This window comes from Poecilia reticulata, linkage group LG9, assembly GCF_000633615.1.
Source record: "Poecilia reticulata strain Guanapo linkage group LG9, Guppy_female_1.0+MT, whole genome shotgun sequence".
NCBI lineage: Eukaryota > Metazoa > Chordata > Actinopteri > Cyprinodontiformes > Poeciliidae > Poecilia > Poecilia reticulata.
This window is the reverse complement of record NC_024339.1, coordinates 29178701-29205255: the sequence shown is the minus strand read 5'-3', so window position 1 is coordinate 29205255 and position 26555 is coordinate 29178701. Positions and strand designations below refer to the sequence as shown.

The following is a 26555-nucleotide window of genomic DNA, read 5'->3' as shown; positions in this document are numbered from 1 at the left end:
GATGATAATTTTAGATGTGAAAATACTCAGATTGAGGCGTTTTTATTCCCGATTACTTATGTCCTAGTGTTCATATAACCCATCTGTTTTGACCACTTGCATTAAACCTGAAACTTTTTAGCACCATTGCACTTTTTCTTCATAATTACTTTTTGGTAGGTAAACAGAGGAAGTACTAAATTAATATTGTCGCGAGTTATTTCATATGATGGTGGTTTCTTTGAAGTGTGACATTGCTTTACATCTTGTCTCTGCTCAAACATTGAAAATAAATAACAACCCGTGTTTAGAACTGCTCACCTTGGCATTTCCTGGTCCTCAATCCCATGTAGACCCAGAAAGCCCTCTGTAAAATGTTACGGGTGAAAGTGCTGATGTAGTAAGTTGCTGATTAGAGTACTAGAGGCAGAAACCAGTTTACTTGTGTACTTGACTGAATGTCAAAATGACTGACGCCTCTGTAGATGTGCTGAGATTGGTCTCAGTCCAGCCTCCCTCAGCATAATTTTTTTTGGTTTATGACATGGTAGATCAGTGTTGCACACATTTCATATCATAAAGTTGGTTGTCTTCTTGTTTGCATACATGTTATTTCTTTCTGTAGCTCTCTATATACCAAAGGATATGTAACTAAGGGTCAAACATATCACAATTTTCCAATTTAAAGCCCCTTAAGGCTTTTAATGCAGAACAGTTTTCATACCTGGTTGAGCGACTGGTGATTAGTTTTAGCCCTTATGATTTTCTGTGTTCAAATAAATAAAGCTGTTTACACACAGTGGAAAAAAATAAAACATTAATTTGAGTACAGGAGTAGAAAACAAAGATATGGTCAGAAGCAAACACACTTTGCTATCCTTAAGCTTTCTGTACAATACTTCACTGGTTCAAGTCTTTCCTGAAGACCAGGTAACTTTTGACATGACGGTAATCACACGACGGGTTACCCAAGGTACCATCTTGGGGCACCTCCTATTTTATATTTACATCCTCGGCACGCAGCTTCAGTTATTACAGCTAGAAACTACGGATCAGGTCTAAAATCTGGACGTAGTGATGCATTCAGACCTCGACATTCAGAAACACATAAAGACAATTACAAAGACAGCCTTTTGTCCCCAGGAGAACATTTTCAAAATCAATGGTCTAATGTGCCAACAGAATCTTGAGAAACTCATCCATATGTTTATCTTTAGTCCAATTGATTACTGCAACAGCATCTGCACAGGTCTGCCTTAAAAGATCAGGCTGCTGCAATTCACTCCAACACATTGCGTTCATAAGAAGCTCATGATATACAACTCCTGCCAGATGTGCAATGTGTACACAACTTTATTTATTTCTTTAAATAAAGATACTGCACCATGGGGAATATTTTCTAAACTAACTTCATTTCGTTTCACATCTTTTTGCTTCTACTGGACTGCTGAGGTTTGTGAAGCCAAACTGCTTTCCATCGTCATTTGTCAAAGCCATTATAAGACCTTTTGTGTAATTTGTACAATTAATATCAGTCATTATTTGGCAGTTCTGAAACACAAAGAGAGCAGCTCTCTCACAGTTTTTTTTTCCTTCTCTGACCAATGGTGTAACAGTGGTGGGAGGATTTTTAGCGAGAAGCTGCACACAGGCTGTCAGACAGAAGGAAACTGGATGTCCTTGAGCGACGAACGGTGTAGAAATAATTGATAAAAATGATGAGGCTCTAAACGGAAATCATTTTTACATTATAACCCTTTTCTTTCTTACCTCATTGTTTGTTTTATTAGTCATCAGGTCACCGCCTCATCAGGACGGTGTCTTCAGCTTTTCAATGCTGCGGCTAAACAAGCCGCTCTTCCAGAAATTTCTGAGCTGTGTACAGCATCTAACTCATAAACTTCCCGTTAGGAGTTTATGAATAAAGCCTTCGTTGGCTTTGATGTCTTGGCTTTTAATTGGAGCGACCAAATGTTTTCTGGAGAAACGCGTAGTGGCCAGATGAGACAAAGACTGGGCAGCTCGGCTGTAAGACGAGGTTTTCAAGTTTGGCAACACTGAACCAGCAGTAAATGACGGTAGTGGTGTTATGCAAAGGGCCTATTTTTTCTGCACTGGTTCATTGTACAGAGGTAATGAGCTACATCCACATTTTGCTTTATTTAATCTCAAACCAACAGCCGGGTTGCAGAAACCTGGACACGAGTTGGTTTTCCATCCGAGTTCTGATCACAGACACACATCAGAACTGATGCTGGATAAAGCAGACATTAGAACAGCTTTATTCCAGTGTGTTACTTTAAGCTCCCTGAATGATCTCTACCCTTTGGAGAAAAAAAAATATTCTGAACAGCTTGTCAGAGACAGAAACCCAACTATTTAAAAAAATTAGTTCCACCAGTTTGGCCATTAAACGTGCTCAAATATCCAGCCAGTTTCTAGGTGTGTATAACTTTGACCATGAATCCTTCATAAATTCAAACACAATTCCAGCTTTTAAAAAACAAAACTAAAATATGTCATTAAAATCCCTGAATAAATATATTAACAAAAGAAAAACTACTTGCTTCTCTTTTTAAGACTAGGCAGAAGCTGTTGCACATGACAGACATTAACCACATTATATGGTCACGTCTGTGTTATGCATTTCTGTCAGATCAGCTTAAGCTAATAAACAGTCTTCAAAATGAAATGCTGTTCATCCCTCCTCACCTTAACCAAGTGGATAAATTAAGGCCTGGGGATAAGCAACTGCGCGTTACATTATTTATGAAATTTGCACAATGCTTATTTAGCTGTTGATTTTTACAACAATTTAAATCATACTTGCATGTTGCACATCTGATTAAAAAAAAAAAAAGCCACAGTGAGGAACTGTAACATCACAGAACCTTCCTCTTCTACAGAGACCAGAACATGACTTTCAAAAACCACGTGGAAGAGGTTTCATTTTGAAACTTATTAAACGATGTTGTGTATTTTGGCTTTCTTCTGAGGAAAAAGGAGGTACACCTTGCAAGCGACAATCACGCCTTGGTGCAGATTTGTGCACGGACGGTTGGGTGAAGATGTGAGAGACGCACGCAGCTGGCTGACTAGTCATCTGTGAGCACATGGCTCAGACTGAAATTAGCCACCAAACCGAGTCCTTTAGCAGCAGACTGCAGGACGCAATCAAGGTCAGAGTCGCAGTTTCTGCTGATGCAGTTTTATTCCCCTGCGTTGGCGCCAAACTGCCGATTGAGGGGGTTGCCGCCGCTGCCCAGCGGCCCTGCTCAACCCATGTCAATCCCACGCCTATTTATTCTCCACACACACTCCTGTTCCTCCGTTATTGCCATGGCTCTCCCTGGCACGGGACTGTGCATTTAGCCGTTAAATTAGCTGGGGGAGGGCGAGGGGGCGACGCTTTCTGCAGGAGCGCCTGGATACCTTAGCTGATGTGTGGCGTGGAGATGGATAGGCTGAGGTGTCCTGATTTCCCATGGGGCTACGGTAATTGTGTTATAATGGAGGAGGGAGCTGAGTGCCCATCGGCGGTGGTACATGGGCACAAAGCCGCCTTGTCCCAAAGTCCCATTGCACCCTGTCGTCATACAGAAGAGTGGCAAACTTACCGAGTAAGGGCTTGTGGGTATGACGCGTGTCTGTGTTGTTTTTTTTTTTTTCTTTTCAAAGGCCAAGTTTACACTTTTATGTGAAGTGGCAGCTTTATGAGGGTGAAGAATTTATCAGTTTTCACATCAGCATTTGTTCTCCCCTCAGGGCATCAGAGCCATGCTGGCCCTCATTTCCATCAGCGCGTCACGTCTCCTCAGCACCACATATTGTTTTTGATGTGCCTGAAACTTGAAAACATTTGGTCTGTACTGGTTATAGATCAGTGTGGGTTTCCTACAGCGTAATAGTCCTGAATAAAAATAAAAATTTTATTTTGTGTATTTACACAATATGTCGAAATAAGCCCAAAAACAACATTGCTTTTGTTTGAAACAAGAGCAAAAATGTGATCTCGCTGGTAAAATATCTAAACATATTATTTCTGAATTTTTCTTTTAAAAATGCATGAAAGACTTAGTAGCAGTCTTTCATGCAGCTGGGTGGCAGTGGGCAGGAAAGAAAAAAAAAGTCAGCAAATATACTTCCCACCAGTAGGGGGCCTGTCGATGCATTAGCCCTAACGCATTGGAACGAGTAAGAGGCACCAGAAAGTGTGTTTGACTCATGGGTGTTTTGAGACAAGCCTCGTGATAAAACTAAAGTTCTTTCTCTCATTGACCAAAGTGTTTACCATTCAAGTCAAGAAGTCCTTTTCACGTTGTTACTTCTCTCCGTTTTCTCTCAGGCACCATGAGGCCCGTGCAGAGGAACTTCTACGAGCCGTCGTCGGCCCCAGGGAAAGGCGTGGTGTGGGAGTGGGAGAACGACAACGGCTCGTGGACGCCGTACGACATGGAGATCTGCGTGACCATCCAGAATGCCTACGAGAAGCAGCACCCGTGGCTGGACTTGACCTCTCTGGGCTTCTGCTACCTCATCGACTTCAACAGCATGTCGCAGACCAACCGGCAGAGTCAGCGCAAGCGGCGCCTTCGCAGACGCATGGATCTGGCGTACCCGCTCATCATGGGCTCCATTCCCAAATCCCAGTCGTGGCCCGTGGGCGCCAGCTCTGGCCAGCCCTGCTCTTGCCAGCAGTGCATCCTGGTGAACAGCACAAGAGCCGCCTCCAACGCCATCCTGGCCTCGCAGCGGCGTAAGCTCTACGGAGGGACGGCGGGCAACTCGGGCGCCCCGGGAGCCCTCGGCGGCGTGCGGCAGAGCAACACGTTTGCTGGAACCTCCCTGTGGTCCCCGACGTCCGGCTCCTCCGGTGCCAACCACAATAACATAAGCGTGGGAGGTGGGCAGTCGAAAGCCGAACAGGTGCAGTCGCCGCTGTCTTCTGCCAACTTCCCCTGCTCCCCGGTGATGCCATCGCTTTCATCCTCCCACGGTCACCACGCGCTCACCATCAACGGACAGAACAATCTGAACCGGCCAGGCACCCAGCGGATTTCCATGGGGACCACTAGAGGAGCCATCCCACCCGGGTAACGGTGTTTGTTTGTTTGTTTGTTTGTTTGTTTGTTTGTTTGTTTGTTTGTTGGTTGGTTGTTGCTCCTCGAGATTCTCTGAAGTCCGCCGCAGCCTTCATGTGTTGCTGCCTCAGCATAAAGCTCAGATTCAACTTAAACATTGATTGAATATATTTTTTTTAAAAAAACAACAAAAAAACGGCATGTTTGCCTCACAAAGCTTTACGCTGAACGTGTCGGATTTTCTGTACCTTTTTTTTTTTTCACTCTCCTCACCCTTTACTCCGCTGATTTATGACTGCTCTCTTTTAACATGCTGATCAATGGATCTGCAGAGGAATCATAAAAAAAAAACATCTTCAGCTTAGTCTTGTTTTCTGTGTGCCAGAGTCCTCCCTTTCCTTCCCTGTGTGTGTGCGTGTGCGTGTGTGTGTGTGTCTGTGTGTGTGTGTGTGTGTCTCCTCCATAATGAGCTTATGTTGGCCCCAGTAGGCGTGAAATACTGCAGCTCTTCTGGATCATTCTGCTTTGAACTAATTTGTTGCTATCAGGGCGCGCTGGGGTTGTTGAGTCGCTTGGAAGCTAAGGAGTCTGACGGAGCGAGTCAGGCAGGGGATGGGGGGTAGAAATGCGGGATGTGTTTTTAACAGCGTCTTTGTTTGACTGCGCGTCGTTTCTGACTCTTGCGTACGTGGAGTGACTGATGGGCAAAGTGCGAAGAGGGCACTGGTGTAGCTTTGGAAGCCTGTTCGCCACGAAGGCAGAGCTCCAGCGGGGAAGAATGAATAATGGATCAAGGGAAAATCAGAGCGCCAGCATGGTGCTGACCTCAGTGCAGTTCAGAGAAAAGGAACCAAGAAAAGGAAGTTTGTTTAAGTTCAAAGCAGTCCTTGTCCCTGATCCTGTTTTTTTTTTTTTTTTTTTTTCACCCCCGTTACAATAAACCGAAGCATAGAAACAAAGTAGAAACTCATTCGACTTCGTTGCATGATAGAAAAGATACGCTGGTGTTGGCCATGTTGCGAGCAGCAGCCTGCCCCTGAAATCCAACACCGTGTTGGAAGCTGGGTTTTTAGAACTGACACTCAAGTTTGAATGTTTTTTGTTAAAATCATTTCTGCTTATTTGTTTTAGTACTTTGATCACAAAAACTGGTGATCACGGAGATATAAGAAAGAGCGATAAACGAGAAATATCTGTAAAAGACAATGTATTTAAAATGTAGGTAAGCTGATTTTAACACCACAGTGTATTTGTTTAATTTGCTTTATCTTTAAAAAGTAAAGTTTCTGAGGTTTACCTTTTTTTGTGTAAAATTTTCATTATGTGGTGGATGTGAAACACATTGATAAATGGTAATAGCATTGTTAATATTATTACATCTAAAAAAAAAAACTTAAATAGTACTATTAATAAGACATATGGGGCAAAGAGGAGATGCAGAGTTGTCATGGATATTCTGTGTGAAGGTCTTTCCTTAGTTTGGGGACCACAGCCATTGTGGTTTATTGCCTGAACAATTATGCAAAATGTAAATTTACATCAAGATGTTTAGAGTTGGTCCAGGCTCCAGGCTCAGTCCATGCCCTGTGAATTTTACTCAGCATCGTAAACGAGCTTTACGTTACCCTGCTCTCAAGGCTTCAGGTGTCTCTGGAAAATCGAGTGGCAGGAAAAAGCAACATTAGCTTGAATACATTTATCAGTTTCCCCTTTCTCGTGGAAGAGGTCAGAAAACTTTTGGAGATGTGCCAACTTAGCAGTGTTATGAAGGTCTCATCATAACATTTTAGCTTTTTTTTTTCGTTGGTTCTGAAAAACTGCATTTTGAGTTTTTTCTCTTGTAATTTTTATTGGTTGCGGGATATTACTCACAATGTGGTGGTGACACGGACGTGCAATCTGGACACTCGCGCATGTCCGTGATATGAAACCCTCTCCCTGCTCTAGTGTTCATTTTTTGTCATTCTTTGTGCTTCTGGGGAGAAACACACTAAAGTGCTTGCTAGAATAACATCCTGTCACTACTGTGGACTGAAATGCTTTCGCTTTCTGCAGCCCGACTTGGGTCACTAACCCCCCCCCCACCACCACCCCCTGGGGGTCATCCCATTCAGGGACAACTCTTCTGGAAATTCAGGGCTCACTCAAAGCTCAGCCATGCAGAGTTGTAGGTAAAAACGTGACTTTCTCACCTCGAGGCATAGAAACACTGAGACCCACAGCGGGTAGAGAGAGGAAAACAGATGGGAGGGGTAGGAGGGGGGTGCGAGGGGGTGGCGGCGGTGGTGTTGAGCGTAAGGCGGAGCAAATCGGTTCCCAGGCGAGTGGCTCGATGTACAGGATGAGTGTGGTTAACATGCGCACAGCAGGACATGAGAGCTTGCAATCTCACGCAGGCACAGCCTGAAATGCAAACTCCCAGCGTACGTTCCCACAAGTGTGTGCTACACACAGATAACAGAGGAACCCACGCAGAGTGTAAAACATCAGACTTTTTTTTTTTTTTCACACACCCACGCCCTAATTTAACTGTTGTTGGGTGCAGGAAAGGAATTTGGCACACGGCGGTTTGTTTTTATCAGCTGAATTTACGTGCAGAGAGCACGGCCGCCGTGCTGCTTCTGATCGAGGGTCAATTCTCTAAATCGATACAAAAAGTTAACAAGAATCCCGCATGTTGTTTATGTATTCTTGTTGTAAGATCGCCCGGTGTCATAAATGTTGGAGTGACACGTTCATTGTTTGATGGCGGCAGCTGCTGTTGACGTATTGATCTCTATCCAGCGTGTCGTAAAACAACTGGTCGTAAGCTGGGGGTTGGGTGCCGCCTCGCACATGCACAAAATATTAGAGGTGGCACCATCTGCTGGTTTGTGTCAACACGTCGGCGCGTGTGAAAACTGGACTGCCCACGTCCCACCACCTGCATGCTGTGGCGGCGGACGCATCTGTCGGCACTGGGACCGAAGCTGCTTTCTTTTGGTTTTGATTTCTTTCGCGTTTATCTGACCTAAATCTGAGTCCAAAGGGATAATAGTGCAGCCATCAGCGGATGCATGAATATGCAAAGACGTTGCATAAACTTTCATTTTCAGTGAATGTCTTTTCAAATTTGTTATATCAGCAAATGGGGTGGGAAAGCTGACACAGGCTCAAAAAGTAAACTGGATACCTAAGACAGCTTAGACGCACTGATGGAGCTTTTACTGCCTGATGCCGATTTTCTCAGAGGGATAGAGAAATCTTGGTTCACTCTTTTTTTGCATGGAAAACCTGTTTGAAGTCATCCCACAGCATCTTAATTGCATTCAAGTCTGGAATTTGCCTGGGCAGAGGTCAGAGGTGAACTTTCAGGATCATTGTCCTGCTCCATAACCCGATGCTCCCGTGCTGAAGGTCATAAACGGATGGTCGGACGTTCTCCTTCAGGATGCTGACCAGAATTCATGGTGCTGTTATTTACGGAGAGTAACCCGGGACTTGAAGCAACAGGGTGGACACAGACCACCACACTACCACCGCCATGTTTGACTCCGTTGTCTTTCTGTATAAGGCTGTGTTAGTTTTACAGCAGATGTAACGGGACACGACATTCCCAAAAAGTTCAACTTTTGTCCTGTCAGCCCACAAAATACAATCCAAAAAGTTTTGGGGATCATTTTTTTATAAAGACGAGATGGCTCAGTAGCTTTCTTAACTTAAGTAAGTGACGTCAGTGCTTTAGATGCTGTTTTTACTTTAACACCTCAATAAGTCAGTGGTTCTTTTTTGGACTACTTTTTGTTGAATCATTACGGTTCCATTAATTCTCCATCTGTAAACAAAGCCACTCACTGCAGTAAGTGACTTTGTTTCTCGTATGATCTCTTTAAGCGGCGCATGATGCATTGCTTTCTAAGAACTTTTGTCCTACTTCATGTCGTCAGGCCAGTTCTTTTTAAGTGTTTCTTCATTCTCCAGGTCTGGCAGAAATCAGGGCAAGTTGTGTTAAGTTAATTGTTTATCCCGGTCTGTTTGGTCTACAATCTGTTTCTAACACCGACGTTTCTTTGACGATACGAAAAACGAAGGTGTTGCAGAAAAAGGCAAAAACAGAATAAAGAAAACTCTCACTAAGCAAATAGTTATTCAAAAGTGGACGTAACATAGCAATGATTTATTTGTGTGTAACACTTTGTGGTGAAATGAACAGGCAGGCTGGTTCACACGGTCTTGAGTTTTTTTTTTGTTTTTTTTTTTCACTCAGAGAAAACCACTTCCTCTTTTGTTTAGCAGTTAGTGTGTGAGTTGCCAAATTACCTTCTGATGAGTAAAAACAAAATGTAAAACCAAAAAGAGAGAAAAAAAACCCTAACAGCTGAGTTTTCTGTTGAAAGGCATAATAAAAATAAAAAAAATTGAACAACATGTTTGCTGTTTTCATGAGGCCCCTGAGGTAGGAATGCTAATGTGGGAGCCGACAGATCATTATTCTCCATCGAGCCGCCCCCTTGCCTTGCTCAGACGCTCCCCACCAGGATTAAAATTAATATTATAGCAAATAAATAAATCATGAGAAGATTATGTGGGCCAAACTGATGCAAGTTTGAAATGTGCTGGTGTCAGTGTTGCTCCTCTCCGCTCCACTCCGACTCCGCCGCTGCAGGGCGAAGCGGCTTTGCGTCCACCTCCTGAAACCTGCGTCAATACAGTAATTTAACAAACACTCATACATTTTTATCCACTTTTTTTTTACAATGCATCATGAGCAGATGAAGTGGATTTTAGTTCTTTATCAGCATTTTTTTTAAAACTGGGCTTAATGCCGTGGGTCTAATGAAGGATGACAATCGAGTAGGCCCTAAAAGAAAGCTGAATATTCCCTCAGGAGTGAAAGAATGGCCTCTGTGTTGCCCTGCGACAGACTGGCGACCTGTCCAGGGTGACCCCGCCTCTCGCCCGGAACGTTAGCTGGAGATGGGCACCAGCACCTCCCGACCCCACTGAGGGACAAGGGTGTATAGAAAATGGGTGGGTGGGGTGGGAGTGAAAGAATGGCACCGAGAGGAGGAGAAGAAGCCGACCCATATGCCCCGACCTGCCAGGGGCCCTGATTAATGTGGCATTACAGCATCAGCGATGAAGCTGCGGACTCTTTAAACAGTTAAATGTGTTTCTTCTGACTTAAAAACCCAGATCAAGAGACCTAAAAACAACGATCTTGTGTAAGAGTTTTTAATTTTTTTATGAAAACAGGAAAGCAGAGACAGAAAAACTTCGAGGTGAATGCGAGTCGAGAGAGGGGGAAAGCAAAAACTGTTCTCACGGCGTAAGAAGAAACGCAGTGGTGACAAAGGTTTTGTGCGGTTTGCTCAACGTCCTCCTCGGCGACGCTGAAGTGCCACAGCAGCAGAATCACAGAGGAAACGCTGAAGCTCTGTGCCTGTTCACGCTGATGCTGCGCTGTGATATGTTGCGTCTGAGCGCAGACCGACATCGCCGTTTCATCGTGAGGTGTGGGAATTTGTTTCTTTTTTGATTTTTGACTGATTAGATTCAGTTTAAATTGCAACTCCGAAGACCACGAGTGGCTCCAAAAACGAGCCTTGATTTAGTTTGAGATTTCAAAAAATAAAAAAGATTTTAAAAAATCTGAACTTGTTCAGATCAACGCCTTAATGTTTAGCTATCCCTCTGTTTTTATGCCAAGTGTCGGAAATAAATTTGGGTTTTTATCTAAGAAGAAGAGATTAATAAAATATGAGCACAGGATGTTGCAAATTTCTGAACACTTTGTGAGAGTTTTTGGGTTTTCCCGGCAGAATGAACCGAGGAGGTCTGAACAGATTTAACCGAGGCATTAAACTTTTAAGGACACATTCTCAAAGAACAACGAGATTTACAGCATACAGACTACCTGAAATATCACAAACTTCCTTAAAGTGGGTTAGGATTTTGACACAGGAGAATTATCACAGGTGATGAATTTCAGCCTGATAATTTGCTAAATTATTTCTCTAGTTGAATAAATTCTCTTAAATCCCGTTGGACTACAGAGAACTCCAATGTGTTCACTCTGTTAATGCAACCTGCCCTTATTTTGGGTTAAAACAATATAACATATTCCAAAAACTTCCCCACACATGTCCGAACAGTCCATACTTTATACTGCATAATTTTATAATCTGATGCGTTGTTTCTTTCAGAGCGGACTCCTTTGTGATGGGGGGGGAATCAGGTGTTCTCACAGATGTTGGAGTTTTCTGTGAGGAAATATTTTTTTCTCTTTCTCTTTGATCGCCTCTGCACCTGATCTGTTTGTGGCGAGAACATCTGTTGCCTGGTTAGCGAATGAGTCAGAGTTGGCATCTTTTTGTCCTCCTGTTTTGTAAAAAGCTCTTTATATGGGGAAAAAAAAAATTATCATTACTTGCACAAAAGCTGATTCTGCGTTCTGATCTCTTATACGTCATAAGACATATTTGTCTCTGCCTGTTAGAGAGGGCTACCTGCTTTGTAAGTGTGCTGCAGATTGCACATGCAAAGTATGGGTTAAAAAAAAAAGCTGCTTGATTTTTGCCCCACATTTTATCAATTGTTTTAAAAGGAATGAACGAGGGGAACTACTCCTCGGTTAAACCCCGGAAGTCGTGCAGCTGCAGGCACCGTCATCGCTGTTTGCCGTGATGGTCAGGGTCGCTGCCTCGAGATGAGGGACACGTACTTCTATATTTAAAGTAGACCGGAGAGGAGGAAGGAGTCAGAAGACGCCGTCGATTTGTCCGATTTTAAAATGCAGCTTTGGAGAAAAACCGCTTTCTAGCATTGACGGTTTGTCTCAAATGTACAGTATAAAACATCTGATGATGGACGGGAGTTTGTTTATAAGTTCAGAATGAATCTTTGTCTAGGCTAGCGGTTCTCAACGTGGGCGGTACCGCCCCCCGGGGGGCGTTCAGAGGACGGCAGGGGGCGCTGGCAGAAATTTTTACAAAAGGGGGGCGCTGGGATTCCTCTGGGGGGCGTTTGGTCGAAGGTAAATTTTGCACCTTAAATGCACAACAATACCCGTTTAGACTTTGAGCAACTTGTTAAAATTGCATTGTGTAACATTAAATCATGCTTGGCTGCAACTGTGTCAATGGCAGCTCTTCTTCTCTTCAGTGTTTGTAGCTTCTTGGCGCTGCAACGCTCCTGCTACTAGTAGCTTCACCGCATCAGTTCAGCGTTACACCGGCTGATGACCTTGCTGTGATTCACTTTGTCTGGTATTTTTGTATGTTTTGGCAGTTCTGTGATCATGTCAAAGCAGCAACTTATTTAAAAAATGTTTTATTTCCGTTTGAAAGCTGCCCGCTTTCATGGAAGGATAACAGAAAATCGCTCTTATGTAATGACTAAAATCATGATACCCTCACTTTGTATCCCTCTGAAAAAATGAACCCATTTAAATAAAGAAATCCCTCCATGGGTGATACCAYGATTGAGAGCATTCATTTTATAGCATTAACACCGGTGCTGTAAGTGGTCCAGTATGAAACGGGGGTGATAGAACAACACAGCACTTTTAAATTTCAATAATCAGAATACCGAAATTGTTTCAGTTGTTTCAAAAGGTTTATGTCAGTCTGCCTTTTCCCCATCGCCCTGCACCTTAAGGAGTTTTTAAAAAAAAGACACGCACATTGGCAAAACTCTGAAACAGGAGAAGCGGGACATAAAACAGAGCGACGAACTAGATGTGAATTATGGCATAAAAATAGAGAATCCAACGCTGAACAGTGAAAAAAATCAACACATGATGTGAAACACATGACGATTAGGCGCAGCAGGTGATGAGTGAAGATGACTGATGGTGAGCGTCAATAAACATAAAATCTAGCAACAGGAAAGAAACTAAAGTGGACATGGCAATAAACCAAGAGAGGACAATACTAATCAAAGGAAACTAAATGACATTCCATGACACTTTCAATTTGACTCATTAGGATTTGATTAAGAACCAGATTTGTTCTTTGTAATTTCTGTCCAGTACCACCAGAAACTGACAGAAACACTAAAGACAAGAAGAGCTATGATTAATGTAGTTATAGTTCTATCCATGTTTTAATGTTGCAGAGCTCAGTCGTTTTGCAAATAGTTCAAAGTTTAAACTGCCATGTTGTACATCTTTTATCTGGTCATTTTGTGGAATATTTAACAACTAAAAAATGGCACAGGACAAGAATCTTTTTTCCACTCTGATTGGCTGCTCTTAGACCTACCGATTTTAACTTGAATGTTCATTGCATTTTTGTAGACACCTGTGAAAATAATTTCTATTCCCATGGCTTTTTTATTCTCTGGGAAATAATTTTGATGATAAATACAGAAGCAAGCATAAAACCCAAAACATCTACAATAGTGATAGTAATATTAATGATAAAATAATGATCAGTGTAAAGTAGCCTACAAATTCTTTGGTGGAGGGCGGTGAGGGACCTGGATAAAGGCTAGGGGGACGCTGGGCCAAAAAAGGTTGAGAAACTGGTTTAGGTGGAAAATAAAGAATCCAGAAAATGGCTTTTTTCTTCCTACCTGTAGCAGACAAAACTAACCCAAAGGTTTGTAACGATACATTTATCGTGAGGGGAGTTATCAGCTGGAACTGAAAATATCCACGAGACAAAACTGCATCTCCATGAAACGTCAAGCTGTGTTTCCGACGCCATGATAAACGTCATGTCCTGGAACAAAATGTACATGCAGACGGTACATTATGCTAAAGGATCCTTCGCTGCCCTGTCCCATTCCTTCCCCTGATGTAAATGATCTGTTTGATCATGGCACTCTGTGGACGCCATGAATTATACATGCACACATAAACAGAGGCATGTTGTCCCTCATCTGCTCTCATTTGGTTTCCATTTAAGTGTATGTTTAAGTGAGAGGGAAGATTTCCCACTGGGCAGCACTATTTTTTATTTTTTGTCTTTTTGGGTTTTTTGGGGGCGGGGGTTTGTTGTTCATTTGATGCCTCACATCATCGACCTTACCTTTGAAATTTACTGCTAAGCTAGCGTTCCTTTATCCACAGCAGTGGAAACAAACACTGGCTAAGCTCTCAATCAAGCTGATACCTTTATTGAGTGAAAGGGCAGCTGCGTGTCGTGAAGTATCGACTCGGTGTTTTGTTTTAGCTTTTTTTCCTTTCTTTTTCTTTTTTTTCCTGAGCGCCCTCTCTGAGCTGAGAGATAACATTAAGTCCTGTGTTGCGGTTTAAGGTGTGAAATCACTCTCTGTTGTTGAAAAACCTCTCGCTCTTTCGGCTGCTGCATGCTCGCACTCACAGTTAAGTTCAAAATCTTCACACTCCCTTTTTCTATGACCACAACACCAATGTGTTGTCTTGAGTTTTCATGCGACGGACCAACACAGAGCAGTGACACCGTGTAGAATTGTCATTAAAGACGACGTTACATAAAGTGAAAGTCTTGAAAGTGTGCGGATATAACTGGATATATCCTGACATTATAGACTCTATATACTGAGTAGGGAATTTCTGAGGGAAATTGGTTGTCCTGGAGTTTATGCAGGGATGTCCGATGAAAAGGTGGCTGCACTGCATGCTTTATAGAAACGTTTTATTGTGAAAATCACAGAGCGCTTTCATTCAACTTCAAAACTATGCATTGATTTCTGGTTAGAATAATAAGAGAAAACAAAGCAAAAAAATCAGCAAATCAGAACAGAGGTGAGAAACCGCACATGCTAGAGAAGGGATGGGTCACATGAGCTTCCCCACTGGGGTCTACGTTGATGTGCACCCTGCTTTGCCTCATCTGCTCCTTACTCCTTTTCTAACTAAAGTTTTGTAGACATTTGTATGCAAACTGAAGCCTCCATATCCTCTGGTCTTCATTTATGTGCAGACTATAGTGAGCTAATTACTGTCCTCAATCAAGGAACGACTTGGACTGCTTGTGAAAGCGTTGGTCAAGATTTGTCTTGACCTGTGTTGTTTTTATTTATTCATTGCTATGCTGGAGCACATAGACATTAAACCCATCTGTCTTTAAAGCAGATCATATAAATTGACTGTTGACCACTGCGCGTGCTGCAAGTATTCATGTCAGTATGACCACTGCAAATTTAGTTCAGCACAAAAAAAAAATTTATGTCAACACAAAGTGTTTTAGGAGTTTTGAACGAGTTTTATTGTGCTGTGTTTTGGTGTGAACGGAGACCTTTCTGGAAGTAACTGAATATTTACCGAGAACTTTTCAGGATTTCCAAAATGAAATCTTCTGGTTTTCTCACCTTCTTAAAGAAATCACAAACTAAGGGGAAAAAAGTCAAGCCACATTTTTGGCAGTAAATTTGTTTGGTGCATAAATTCATATTGAGAAGATCAGATTTTTTTTTGGCTCAGAGAAATGTCAGAAGGTGTTACTTGATGCCCTTTGCCAGGCTGCACAGCCAGAGAAACAGTGTTTTGAGGGAAATGGCTCAGTTATGTCAATTCAAACTAGCTAAGCTGTCACAGTGTGTTTGATTTTCCACCACAGGTAACAACAGGGTCGACTACGACTAACTTTAGAAAATGTTTACAAAAGTAGTTGGTGAAAAGTAAGGTGCTGTCCTTCTCCTTTTATAATCTTTTAACAACAAGAGCAATTGCTTTGCTTGTTATTTCTTCAGTAATGACTTCATCACTGATGAGTATTGTTTTACATCAGAGCTTGTCGGTGCTTAGGCAGGCGTGGTGCGTTCACTGGTCGTAAAAATATTGAATTGCCTAGTTACCAATGGAACAGTCAGGGATGAAGCTAAAAATTGAAAAAAAAAAATCCTCTGATTCCTGTTCGTTTATAATGGGACCTTTTTTCTTTTTTTTTCTTTTTTTTTAAAGTGAACTTCTTGTTCTGGGTATGATTTTTTTTTTTTTTTTTTTTTTTTTTTTTGTTCTGAAGTTTGATGGGATTTAATACAAGCCTCTCATTCTAGCCAGAGGCCCTAAAACTCGCAAGAAACCATTATTTCTTTCGAGCTTTGGCGTCTGCTGCGCAGCATCGTGTTTCGTGCTAGAAGAGCCGATTGTAGTTCCTGAGCTCTGCTCAGCGGGGCGGCGCCGTTTCAATTGAGGTTTCAGCCCCTCGGAAAGAGTCGCTGTATCCTGCGCTATTAATACACCGCTGGCTTTTGTCCGCTCTGCTCCAGAGAGTTTGAAATGTGGGCAAGTGAACTGTCGTCTGTGTTCGCCACACAGTCCAAGCTCTCCAAATGTCATCCTGAATCAGGCTCTGCTGCGGTGCTTTGTGCACGAGTCAAGCCGTCTCAACCCATTGCAGCAGTGTCTGCTGAAGTGCTTGACATTTCAGCTTCAGTATTTATAGTGGGATGCAGGGAACAGTAGGTTGCTTTCTGGTTTTTTTTTTCCTCAGATCTCAAGTAATGGTGCACCATTTGGGCCATTTACTGTCAGCAACATTACTCACTTCTGTTTTCTGTTTTTGGCTTCTTTTTCTCTCTCTCCTTACAGCGTTCCTGCTTTACCAGTGAAAAATCTGACCGGGTCTGGACCTGTGCACCCAGCGCTAGCAGGTTAGAAATCACCACGCTTGCAGCGTATTTTTCTTAAAAAAAAAAAAAAAAAAACACAACTAGAAGAGGTTCTCTCCGTCTGTTTTTTTCTCCCCACCTCAAAATGTTTTAATCTATAGATTTTTATCCCAAAGGAAATGAGTGACTGTCGCTGTTCTTTTCCCACTCTTCTCTGTGTTTACGTGTGCGTGCGTACATATGTATCAGGCATGACAGGTATCCTGATGTGCGCTGCAGGTCTACCCGTTTGTCTGACTCGAGCTCCAAAGCCTATCCTGCACCCACCGCCCATCAACAAGAGCGACATGAAGCCTGTGCCAGGGATCACTGGCATGCGGCGCAAAACCAAGAAGAAGCACCTGAAGAGAGGTGAGTCTGAGAAAACCGGCCTGATCAGAGCAAACAAATCGAGGTCGAACTTTTTGCACGGAAACCCCACACTGTGCGGTGGAAGGAACCGCCGATCCACCGTGTCCTGCCAAGTTTCGCAGTGCGTCTGTATTGGCTGTCTGTCCTCTGTTGTTTACATTTCATCCCATCCTCTGAAATAAACTGTTGAAGGTTTTCATGCAGGCTCTGCTTGGATTACAATACTTTGCAATCGTCATTGTTTTCTGCTGACGTTGGCAAAAACGTTTCTGGACAGCTGACGACATAAAATGATGGGTTCACCTTGCAGGATGTTCCACTAAGCTGCAATTGTAATTTGGTGAAACCAAGCTAAATTTACGTTTGGGTTAGGGTTAGTGCCACTTTTCTTAAAATGGCAGGAGGTTTCCACTGAGGTAAAACAGTTGATTAGTTTTTCTCTGATGTAACCAGTGGTGAAAGTAAGGGGGTACGGCGGGGTACTGCGTACCCCTAAAAAATTTAGTGGGGGTACGCAGTACCTGCAAGAGAGGGGAGCGGCTGTCTGCTGGAAAAAAAATCAATGGGTTCACTGTGCAGCCGTGAGTTCACACACTAATCAGCCGTGACTGATTAGTTTTTCAAGAACAATCTAAAACACGACTTAATCAGTTAATAAATAACCTTTTTTCTCATTTCATATTGTTTCTGAACTGTTCGTGCTTTACTAGAGCAGCGGTGCAATACGTCGATCGCAGAAGGTTTTGAGTCGATCTTGGCATTAGGTGACAAACTGAACGCAGCCAGGAGGCTGAGACCAGCACGTCCTCCTCTGGCTCCTTATATAAACGTTCATAACTTTATTAAAGAACAGCAACAAAAAAATCAACATAACGTGCTCAAACAACAATTATAATCTCAGTGATTATTGTTTCAACAAGGTGTTGCGCAATTCTGTGCGTTTCGGTTCCATTAACAAAATAACTAGCAGAGCAGGAGTTTAAAATGAACTAATCAACCACAGCTGTGTTCAGGGAGGCTTATTAATAATCGCAAAATAAATATCAAGCCTGAAAACCTAATATTGTAACGGACTGAATGTTATGTTTTTAAGTAATCTCTGGTTGGCTTGTGGAGTGCAGGAGGTTGCCATGGCAACGGGTGCGCTTAAATGACAGACGGAGAGTAAAAAGGTGCGACTGGTTTAGAGTTGATCACCTGTTCAGGTTGTTTTACCTTTGCCTTGGCGCATCACAGCCACTGTACTTTCTGAGCATTCAATAAACGACAAACTTGGACTATACCTCTTCTGTGTGAGTATACATCATTTACAACAAACATCAAACACGGTAAAAATGTTTCATTAAGTATTTAACAAACAAATGGCTTCTACCGCGATAATTATGTGAAATTAAATTAATTGTCTGATATAAAAAAWWRKTTTGKKSYTTGAGCTCAGARTCTGAGAGGCTTTTCCTYYATCAAACTATTTTTTTGCCTCTTATTTAGTGGAAATATTGATGTTAATGACACTTTCTCCAAAATAATAACCTTTTTCAACCTTTATAGCTCCACTGTTGAAAATGAGGCTCTAACATTCACAAATGACATTGAAATAAAATCCAGTCCAACATCTGGTTTGAGGTGATTCCTATGGAACCTGTTGGAGGAAAAATATTCCAACTTCAAAAAATGAGCGTTAACCTAACAGAGCTCTGTGGTTCCTCCTATCAGTATGAGAGTCAGGATGAGGAGGCGCCATGTTAGGAAGAGAAGTGGAAGCTGCAGGATCTTCAGAACAAACAGGTCATGATGCTGGGCTACTGRTTATCCCTCTGTCTGGACACAGGATCAATAGAACCAGTTTAAAAGCTAAAATGAATGGTTATATGCCAGACATGGAAAACTGGAATGCATCCATACCATGATGTTCAGAATTTAGGTCTCATGGCATTTCAAGGTGTCAACATTGCAGCCAATGGGCTGAAGGAAATACAGCTTTATTTTCTTTATTTTGTAGCAATTCAAGAGCTACTTCGCAAAAAAATTCATCAGCACAAAAACTCCAAAGCACACACAAAAAAAAAAATATATATATATATATATATACTTTTTTTTTTTTTTTGTCATAGTACCCCCAAGAATTTAAAACTACTTTCACCCCTGGATGTAACCAAACGTCACCGGTAAGAGACCCACAAGGAAACATGGTGGTGGCAGCGTCATTTTCTCTCCTTGCTTTTTTATTCAGATGTCACTATAGACTTCTTGTCGTGTCGTGTAAAATCCTGAAACGGTTCTAAATGCCAACTTCACCAAGAGTCTGAGCACAAGTCAAAATCAATACAACAATCATAAAATTTAACTAAATCAATAGATGGTCCAACAAAGTATTCGTTTTACGGCTGTCAAGCACATCTATGCAAGCGGGTTGTCGTGTATTTTTCACTTTCCAGATCCCGACCGAGGAGACTTTTTATTTTTCATACAGGGTACTCAATTCAACGAAGGGAGAAATTTTATATGTTTTATGTATTTTAACAGGTGTGTTGTCTTTTGTATCCACTGTATGTTGTCTGGGTGGAGCAATCTGGCCTCCAGTTAATTGCTGGTTGATGAATGCCGGCCTCCCAGTGGAGCGGCCTGGACCACAGGGCGCATAATTGATTGGGGTGACGGTGCATTTGTCCTCTCGGCCTGCCTTTTAAGATTCCCTTTGCTATACTCACACACTTTATAGCACACACACAGTAAAGTCTTTACACAAACGCAACAATAAAGCTTAGTGGTTGATCACGATGGAGATTATGTCAATGACAAATTACAGTAAAATAAATAAATGAATACATACATGTGAATCTTGTCCAATTAACAATTCTTGTCATCAAAAGTTTAGCCATAGTTTATCTCTCTCTACTATATTGACAACATGACTAATCAATTTGACTGTCGTATCCAAACTCAGTACTTATCACTCTGAAGCACTGTCTAGTTTATCCATACCCATATTTAATTTTGAGGAAGAAACTGGGATGTTGCTTTGGTATTTTGTACGAATCGCTTTGAAAAACGCACCTACCGCTTTGCAAATCTCGAAAATTGATTGGAGAAACGCACCGAAACGACTGAGGAAAAACTGTAAATAACCAGATTCCTTCTCAGTCTGGGGATCCATTAGAAAACCTTACAAGGCGGCTGGAGTGTTGCCAGATTTGCGAGTTCACTATAACAGAAGAATGCATCGTGCCAAGTTTCAAGCTGCGTGTTTGTGGCCGAAGCTACACAAACTACATCCTGTACTGGCAGCTGCAGACGGATTTCGGGTCAGACGAGTGTCGACGCTGGAAAAAGAAGCCGTAACGGGATTTAGGTGCCAGGTTAATAATCGGATATATAGGAACTGGATGATATAGGACAATTTCACAGTCAGGAAACTTGGCATAATGTAGCAGGAAATGCTCTGATGTATTAATAAGAGCCGTCTCCCTTATGGGAATAACCTGCTCCAGTGCATGCTGATTTATTGTGAGCGTTTCCTCAGGCTATCAGCAGAACTTAGCAATCGTTATTGGCTTTAATTACATTGGCGCCTCTGATGTTGTGAATAATTGAGTCAAAAAATACCTGCAGTAAAGAAAATGGGCATTTCCATTTTAATTTCATCATTGAGTAAAAAAATCATAAATCAAAGGGTTGACAAGTTTTGTTAGCTGGAAACTTTTGTATTTGTGCTTGTTTTTTCTCCATTTTTATTTTTTTTTACTTTAGCTGCATACATTTGCTCATACCAAGCAACTCTCATGTCAAAGCCTGAAGCTAACCTTTGATAGACAGAGGGTTTATTTATTCACCTGTCAAGTCTTGGTCAGTAGGACTTTTGTAATGTTTTACAAAGAAAACGTCTGAAAAAAAAGTTTGGCGCATCAAAGTGGCGCAATGAAAAATGTAACGTTCTTCTTTCCAGCCCTATTAACTACTTTGGTATTTTGCATCATTTAATATAAGCTTACAATGACAATAACATTAGAAATTATAGACTTTGTGACCAATATTAGCAGGGATATTGACCCTGTCTGTAATCGTAGAATAAAAACTCACGTAAACTGGGTGGCACTGAGCAGCCTGGAGATTAGCGGGGTTTTTTTTGTTGTTTTTTTTTATTCTCACTTTGCTTATTGCACATAAAAAAAAACTGTCTGGGAGGTTTCTGATCTGACTAATTAAGCCCTCCCAGTTGTGCAATATCCTTTTATTCGTGCACCTATATCTCTCTCCTCTTTCCTGTTCTCTCTCCTCCCTCTCTGCTTGTTCTGTGCCGAAGCTTTTTTGTCTCTTTCCACCGCTGCCCCTGCTTTTGCTCGCTGGCTGTGCCTCAAATGAACAAACAAAGGCTCATGGGGGAGAGAGGTTGCCTATAAGCGTATTAGGGGTGTAAGCTTTGTGTGTGCGTGTGTGTGTGTGTGCGTTTGTGTGTGTGCTCTCAGCCATGGTAGCCTGGTTGCACACAGGGATTATCAGGGAGTGTAGGGAAAGGCTGTTTGTTATGTGCCGGTTTGAAGGTGACCTCCTCTTTAACATCACACGTCTGGACCATATACGGGCAAAGCATATTTTTTTATTATAAAAAAACATCAGTAAAAATCCCAGTGCCACATTTGCAAACACTATTTTTTTTTTTAAGATGCAACAATATTTTAAAATAAATTCATGTTCCGTCATTGCAGGAGAATCTCAATCTGGAAAATGTAGAAAAATCGAACCTTTAATTTGTAAAGTAGAGCTAAAACCCCACAAAAAGAAGTAATTATTAGTATTTAGATTAAACTAGATCATTTTAAGGCTTATTTTAAGGTGATCCCAGTTTCTAGGAATGTTTCATTAATAATAAATGACGTGCTGTTTCCCTGAGGGTTTAAATATGTCATGATACAGAGGACCATTTCATTTAGCCACTGGCCTATAGGCCGGAGGAGGATCCATATTTATTTTGTCACCATAGATTATGAGCAGAATATAGTAAGGTAAATAAAAAATAAAAAAAAAAGTCAAAGCTCACCGTTTTAGGACAAGTTTCCTTAACAAACATGAGACGCAGTTCACATCTTAGCCACGAACCGGGGAACCAGGAAAATCATTTTCGTCATAATTTTAAAAAGACAAACATGGACTTTGCTGAGCTCTGCTAGCAGCTTAACTGGATCTCTGTGCTTTGGTTTGTGAGAATATAAAGGTTTTTTTGTAGTAGGCGTGGCTTGAAACGAAGCATAAATATGTGAAAAAGCCGTTCGGTGTCGCGTACAATGACGAACCTGAGATGGTATGTTTCTTTTCCGAAGGCACAGGGAGCCTATGTAGCTAGAGTGCATGGCACAATGAAACTATGCATAATGAAAATGGGTCGGCATCGAGTCTTTCAGCAGGATAATGATTTTTTGATGTTGCCTAATTAACAGAAATGCTTCACCTAACATAAAATCAACCTTATCGCAATGAGAACCTGAGAGCCAAGTCATATAAAACCTGTTGGGGGCAGGGGGGGCGGAGCGTCGTAGGAAAGAAAGCAGGGTCAGAGAAATTTGAGCTGCATTATCACATTTTTAAGTTGCATTATCACAATTACTTCAGGTTTTGCTACAATTAGTTGGAGGATCATTTCTTTTTGTTTGATTTCATAACCAGGCAAAAACCCGGAGGATGTGGTCCGAAGATACACAGAGAAGATTAAAGTGGTGCCAGACGAGGTAAAAAAAAAAAAAACAGCAAAAAGTTTCCTATCTACCAACAGATGCAATCTGTCACTATTCAGTATCCTAACTGGGTGTGAAAGACTCACACACACACACAAAACCATGGCAGCAGATGTATTTCTGGTTGGCTCTTCCAGGACTGTACCATCTGCATGGAGAGGCTGGCGATGTCATCGGGCTACGAAGGCATCCTGCAGCACAAAGGCATCAAGCCAGAGTTGGTGGGCAAACTTGGCAAATGTGGTCACATGTACCATCTGCTGTGCCTGGTGGCCATGTACAACAATGGCAATAAGGTGGGTAAAAGCTTGCGAGCCAGACGTTGTTATGATGTCGCTCCAGGCTCAAATAAACCTTTCGATATCTCAGAGCTCGACTGGTTCTCACGACGCCGATAAATTATCGGGCCTAGAACCTGCGGCGCACGCAGATGGGGGGGGGATCTTATGCGCTCTCGGTGCATCGGTCGTGTCAGCACGGCGTTTCATAAAATCACGGTGAATTCTGTTCGTTTCATTTTGACTCCTTGAAATGCAGAAAGCGCATTTAGTCGACCATAATCGGTTCTTCTGATTGCATCTTAAAAATGCGCGTGGAGCTAACGAGCAGCGTGGGGACAGTCTCAAAGGTTTTGTCCTTCACTTTTCAGCTTTTGTGCTAATCATAGCATTAAATATGGCATTTACAAATTATAACAATGCCTTTCAACAAGTATGCAAAGTACTTGATCACTCAAAGTGCCAAACCCCCTCCTTTCTCCTCTCTCCTCTCTTACCACCTACACGGGTTCACCGATGAATGTTCAGTTTTAAGTTTCAAAAAGAAAAACGAATGTCGTGCATTAAAAGGGCTCCGTTGTTCTGCCTAAACAGGTTTCATTTTTTTGTGGGGAAAAAAAATGTAAATGTCTTACTTAACCTTTTTAATAGCATAACTTCACATTGCTTCTCACATGAGTTTAGACTTTTACTCTGAAATGCAACTGTACTTCGGTTTTTATTTACTTTTATTTGCTGGAGTTATGCAAAAAAAAAGAAGAAAAAAAACATGCATCATTTCATCGAGCTCAATTTTAACGTGCTGATTTTATCACAAGACGCATACTGCAACAAAAACCCCTGAAAGTTGGTAAATGACAGGCTGTTTCTAACGACCTTCTTTACAGCAACAAATATGATCCAGGAAATAAAAAAATAATTTTTTTCTAAATGTTGAATTAATTAATTTTTTTCAGTTAAGCTACCCAACTGGTTTTTTTTTTTTATTAATAATGAACTAACTAAGATTAACTTTTTTTTTATCCACAAGCAAACCTAGACTGAATAACTCGCAGACATCTACAATCAATAAAATCTTTAGACATGATCACTGCGCGTCTCAGTTGGTACAAGTTTGGTATTCTGAAAACATGAAGTGAGATAAAAAGTTTTTTAACTTGAGGACTTTAAAGTTTTGATCACAAATTGCCTTCAGATCGTCTCAGACAGAGTATTGTATTTCTCTCACTGAAGTCTTTAACTGACGCGCCAGCAGCAGCAGCAGTCATTCTTGCGTGATTGACCCTAAGCTCGCTTTCTTTGCAACCAGGACGGCAGCCTGCAGTGCCCAACGTGTAAGACAATCTACGGGGAGAAAACAGGCACCCAACCCCCTGGGAAGATGGAGTACCACGTCATCCCCCACTCTCTGCCCGGCTACTCGGAATGCAAAACTATCCGCATCGTGTACGACATCCCCGCCGGGATCCAGGTGAGGCCCGTCTCATTTCACCGGATCCAACGCAGCTGCCTCCTCGTATCGATCCGCTGTCTCTCGCCGCGCGTCTGAATCTCTTCAGCCGCTTTATCTGCTTCGTTTCGTCAGAAGGACACTTGTGCAGAAAGGTGAAGCGCTTGCTTGGGACTTGGAGGAAACTGCAGTCTCAGTGCTGTGGGAGTGGTTTGTCTTTTGGCGCGTTGCTGTCCCAGTCGGAGACTCTGAAGACCAGAGCGCTGCGTATTTTATCCTGACTGCTGAGATTAGCATTAACGGAGACAATAAACTGACCTTTTCCCTCCACCGGCAGAGAAGCCTCCGCGTCCCCAGGGTCAGAATACTTGAGGTCACGACCACTCCGGTCAGCGCCGCAGCACGATTCATCATTAGCAGGGACATTACTGGAGGTCTGCTGAGTTTCTCTGTGCCCTCTCCCTCCACACTACGCATGACACCCTGACGGCTTTCAGTAGATTTCAGAGCTCGAGTAAAACGTTACAATAGTATTATTGGTAAGGCGATCTCTTATCGCGACGTTTGAGGGAAATGTCTGACATAACAGCGGGACCTTCTTCAAAAGAAACAAGGACGACAAAACGATTCATCTCAAAATGTTGATATCAGATTTTGGGAAACACATTTTTGTTATAGCGATTGCATGTTTCTCTTCTTATCAATATGATGTGATTTCATTTCCACATGGAGGAGGCGGGGCTTGAAACAGGCTTTCTGAAACATTATCAAGTACTGTACGCGCTACATCCTCGCTCACCAAGGGCCGTTTAAGTAACGCTGACGATAAAGCTTGTCTTGTGGGCGCCGTGGAGATTTCCAGCACTGTTGAGCTGTACTTGGTTTAAGAAAAGAGTCTAAAAATGTGTTTTCTGTTCTTCACGTCAGACCAATGAGCACCCCAACCCCGGCAAGAAGTTCAGTGCGAGAGGCTTCCCTCGACACTGCTACCTTCCCGACAACGAGAAAGGCAGGAGGGTGAGCGCCGACTTCTGTCCCAGGAAGTAAACGTGCTGCGCAAAGGCAGCAGATGATCTACAGCCGATCAACGGTTTCGTAGATGTGCAAGCACTGATTTTTAGGATTTTTTTTTTTTTACTGGAAATGATGGTTTTTCTTCTTTCTTTGTATAAATGATGTGTCTCTCTCTGCATCTGCATGTATATGTAAATTTAATCAAATCCTGCAGGTTATGGGAGGGAGGTATCTAATTACTCAAAGAGGAATAAGTGAATTTCATGTGACTGAGGTCAAACTGTTGTGTTCACAGCCAAACAGACTTTAAAAAGAAACTGGAAGAACAGTTAAAAGGAAATAAACAATATAAAAATATATATTTTTATTTTACCTTTTGTCCAAAGTTGGACTTATAAAACTTCCCCTGTTTTTTTTTTTTGCTTTCTGAATCTCCAGGTCCTAAAACTCCTCATCATGGCGTGGGACCGCCGCCTCATCTTCACCATCGGCACATCCAGCACTACGGGGGAGTCGGACACGGTCGTGTGGAATGAGATTCACCACAAGACGGAGTTTGGCTCCAACCTGACCGGCCACGGCTACCCCGACCCCAACTACTTGGACAATGTCTTGACGGAGCTGTCGGCTCAGGGCGTCGGCGAGGACAATCTGAAGGACTGACGTGCCGGCCACAACGGCGACCAGCAACACGGCGTCCTTCAGAGAACAAAGGGACGATGCATGACGCGCCAGTCTCTACGTCTGGCGACTCCTTAACAGCTTACAGCCTGAGACGTTCCTTCAGAAGTGGCTGACTAAGAGCAATAGAAGCAGAAACCAATGGTTCAGATTTTATGTTTGATCTCCACCCAGCTGTCTCCCGATCCATGCCTTGAGGATGTCGAGTCCCGCAGCGATGAGCTCCCTCCCTCCGAGAGGAGGATGCGAGGTTGGTTTTATACTCGTGTAGGGAGCTGCAGGCTGCAGTTTGCACGTGAAACCCCTTTTAGACTTAAACCCCCTAAAGAGCTCTACGCTTGCGCGTTGGAAGGTCAGGGTCCAAATCAGACGTGTTTTAAAGGCTAAGCTTTTGAATGCATGACCCCGACTAATG

General features: G+C 42.4%; 1 protein-coding gene across 3 annotated transcripts in view; it reads left to right on the top strand.

Annotated features, from left to right (window-relative positions):
* dtx1 (deltex 1, E3 ubiquitin ligase) overlaps nt 1-26282 on the top strand; it is a 49528-nt gene extending 23246 nt beyond the window's left edge. For 2 of the 3 annotated variants that reach the window (XM_017306840.1, XM_008419186.2), the window contains exons 3-10: nt 4325-5072; nt 16561-16622; nt 16830-16991; nt 22650-22711; nt 22855-23013; nt 24305-24466; nt 25373-25462; nt 25898-26282. In XM_017306840.1, coding sequence (XP_017162329.1) covers nt 4325-5072; nt 16561-16622; nt 16830-16991; nt 22650-22711; nt 22855-23013; nt 24305-24466; nt 25373-25462; nt 25898-26122 — 1670 coding nt within the window. In that variant the 3' untranslated portion in view covers nt 26123-26282. The remainder of the gene's footprint in view (nt 1-4324; nt 5073-16560; nt 16623-16829; nt 16992-22649; nt 22712-22854; nt 23014-24304; nt 24467-25372; nt 25463-25897) is intronic. The other variant, XM_008419187.2, reaches the window with a different exon arrangement.
* The last annotated feature ends 273 nt before the right edge of the window (nt 26283-26555 follow it).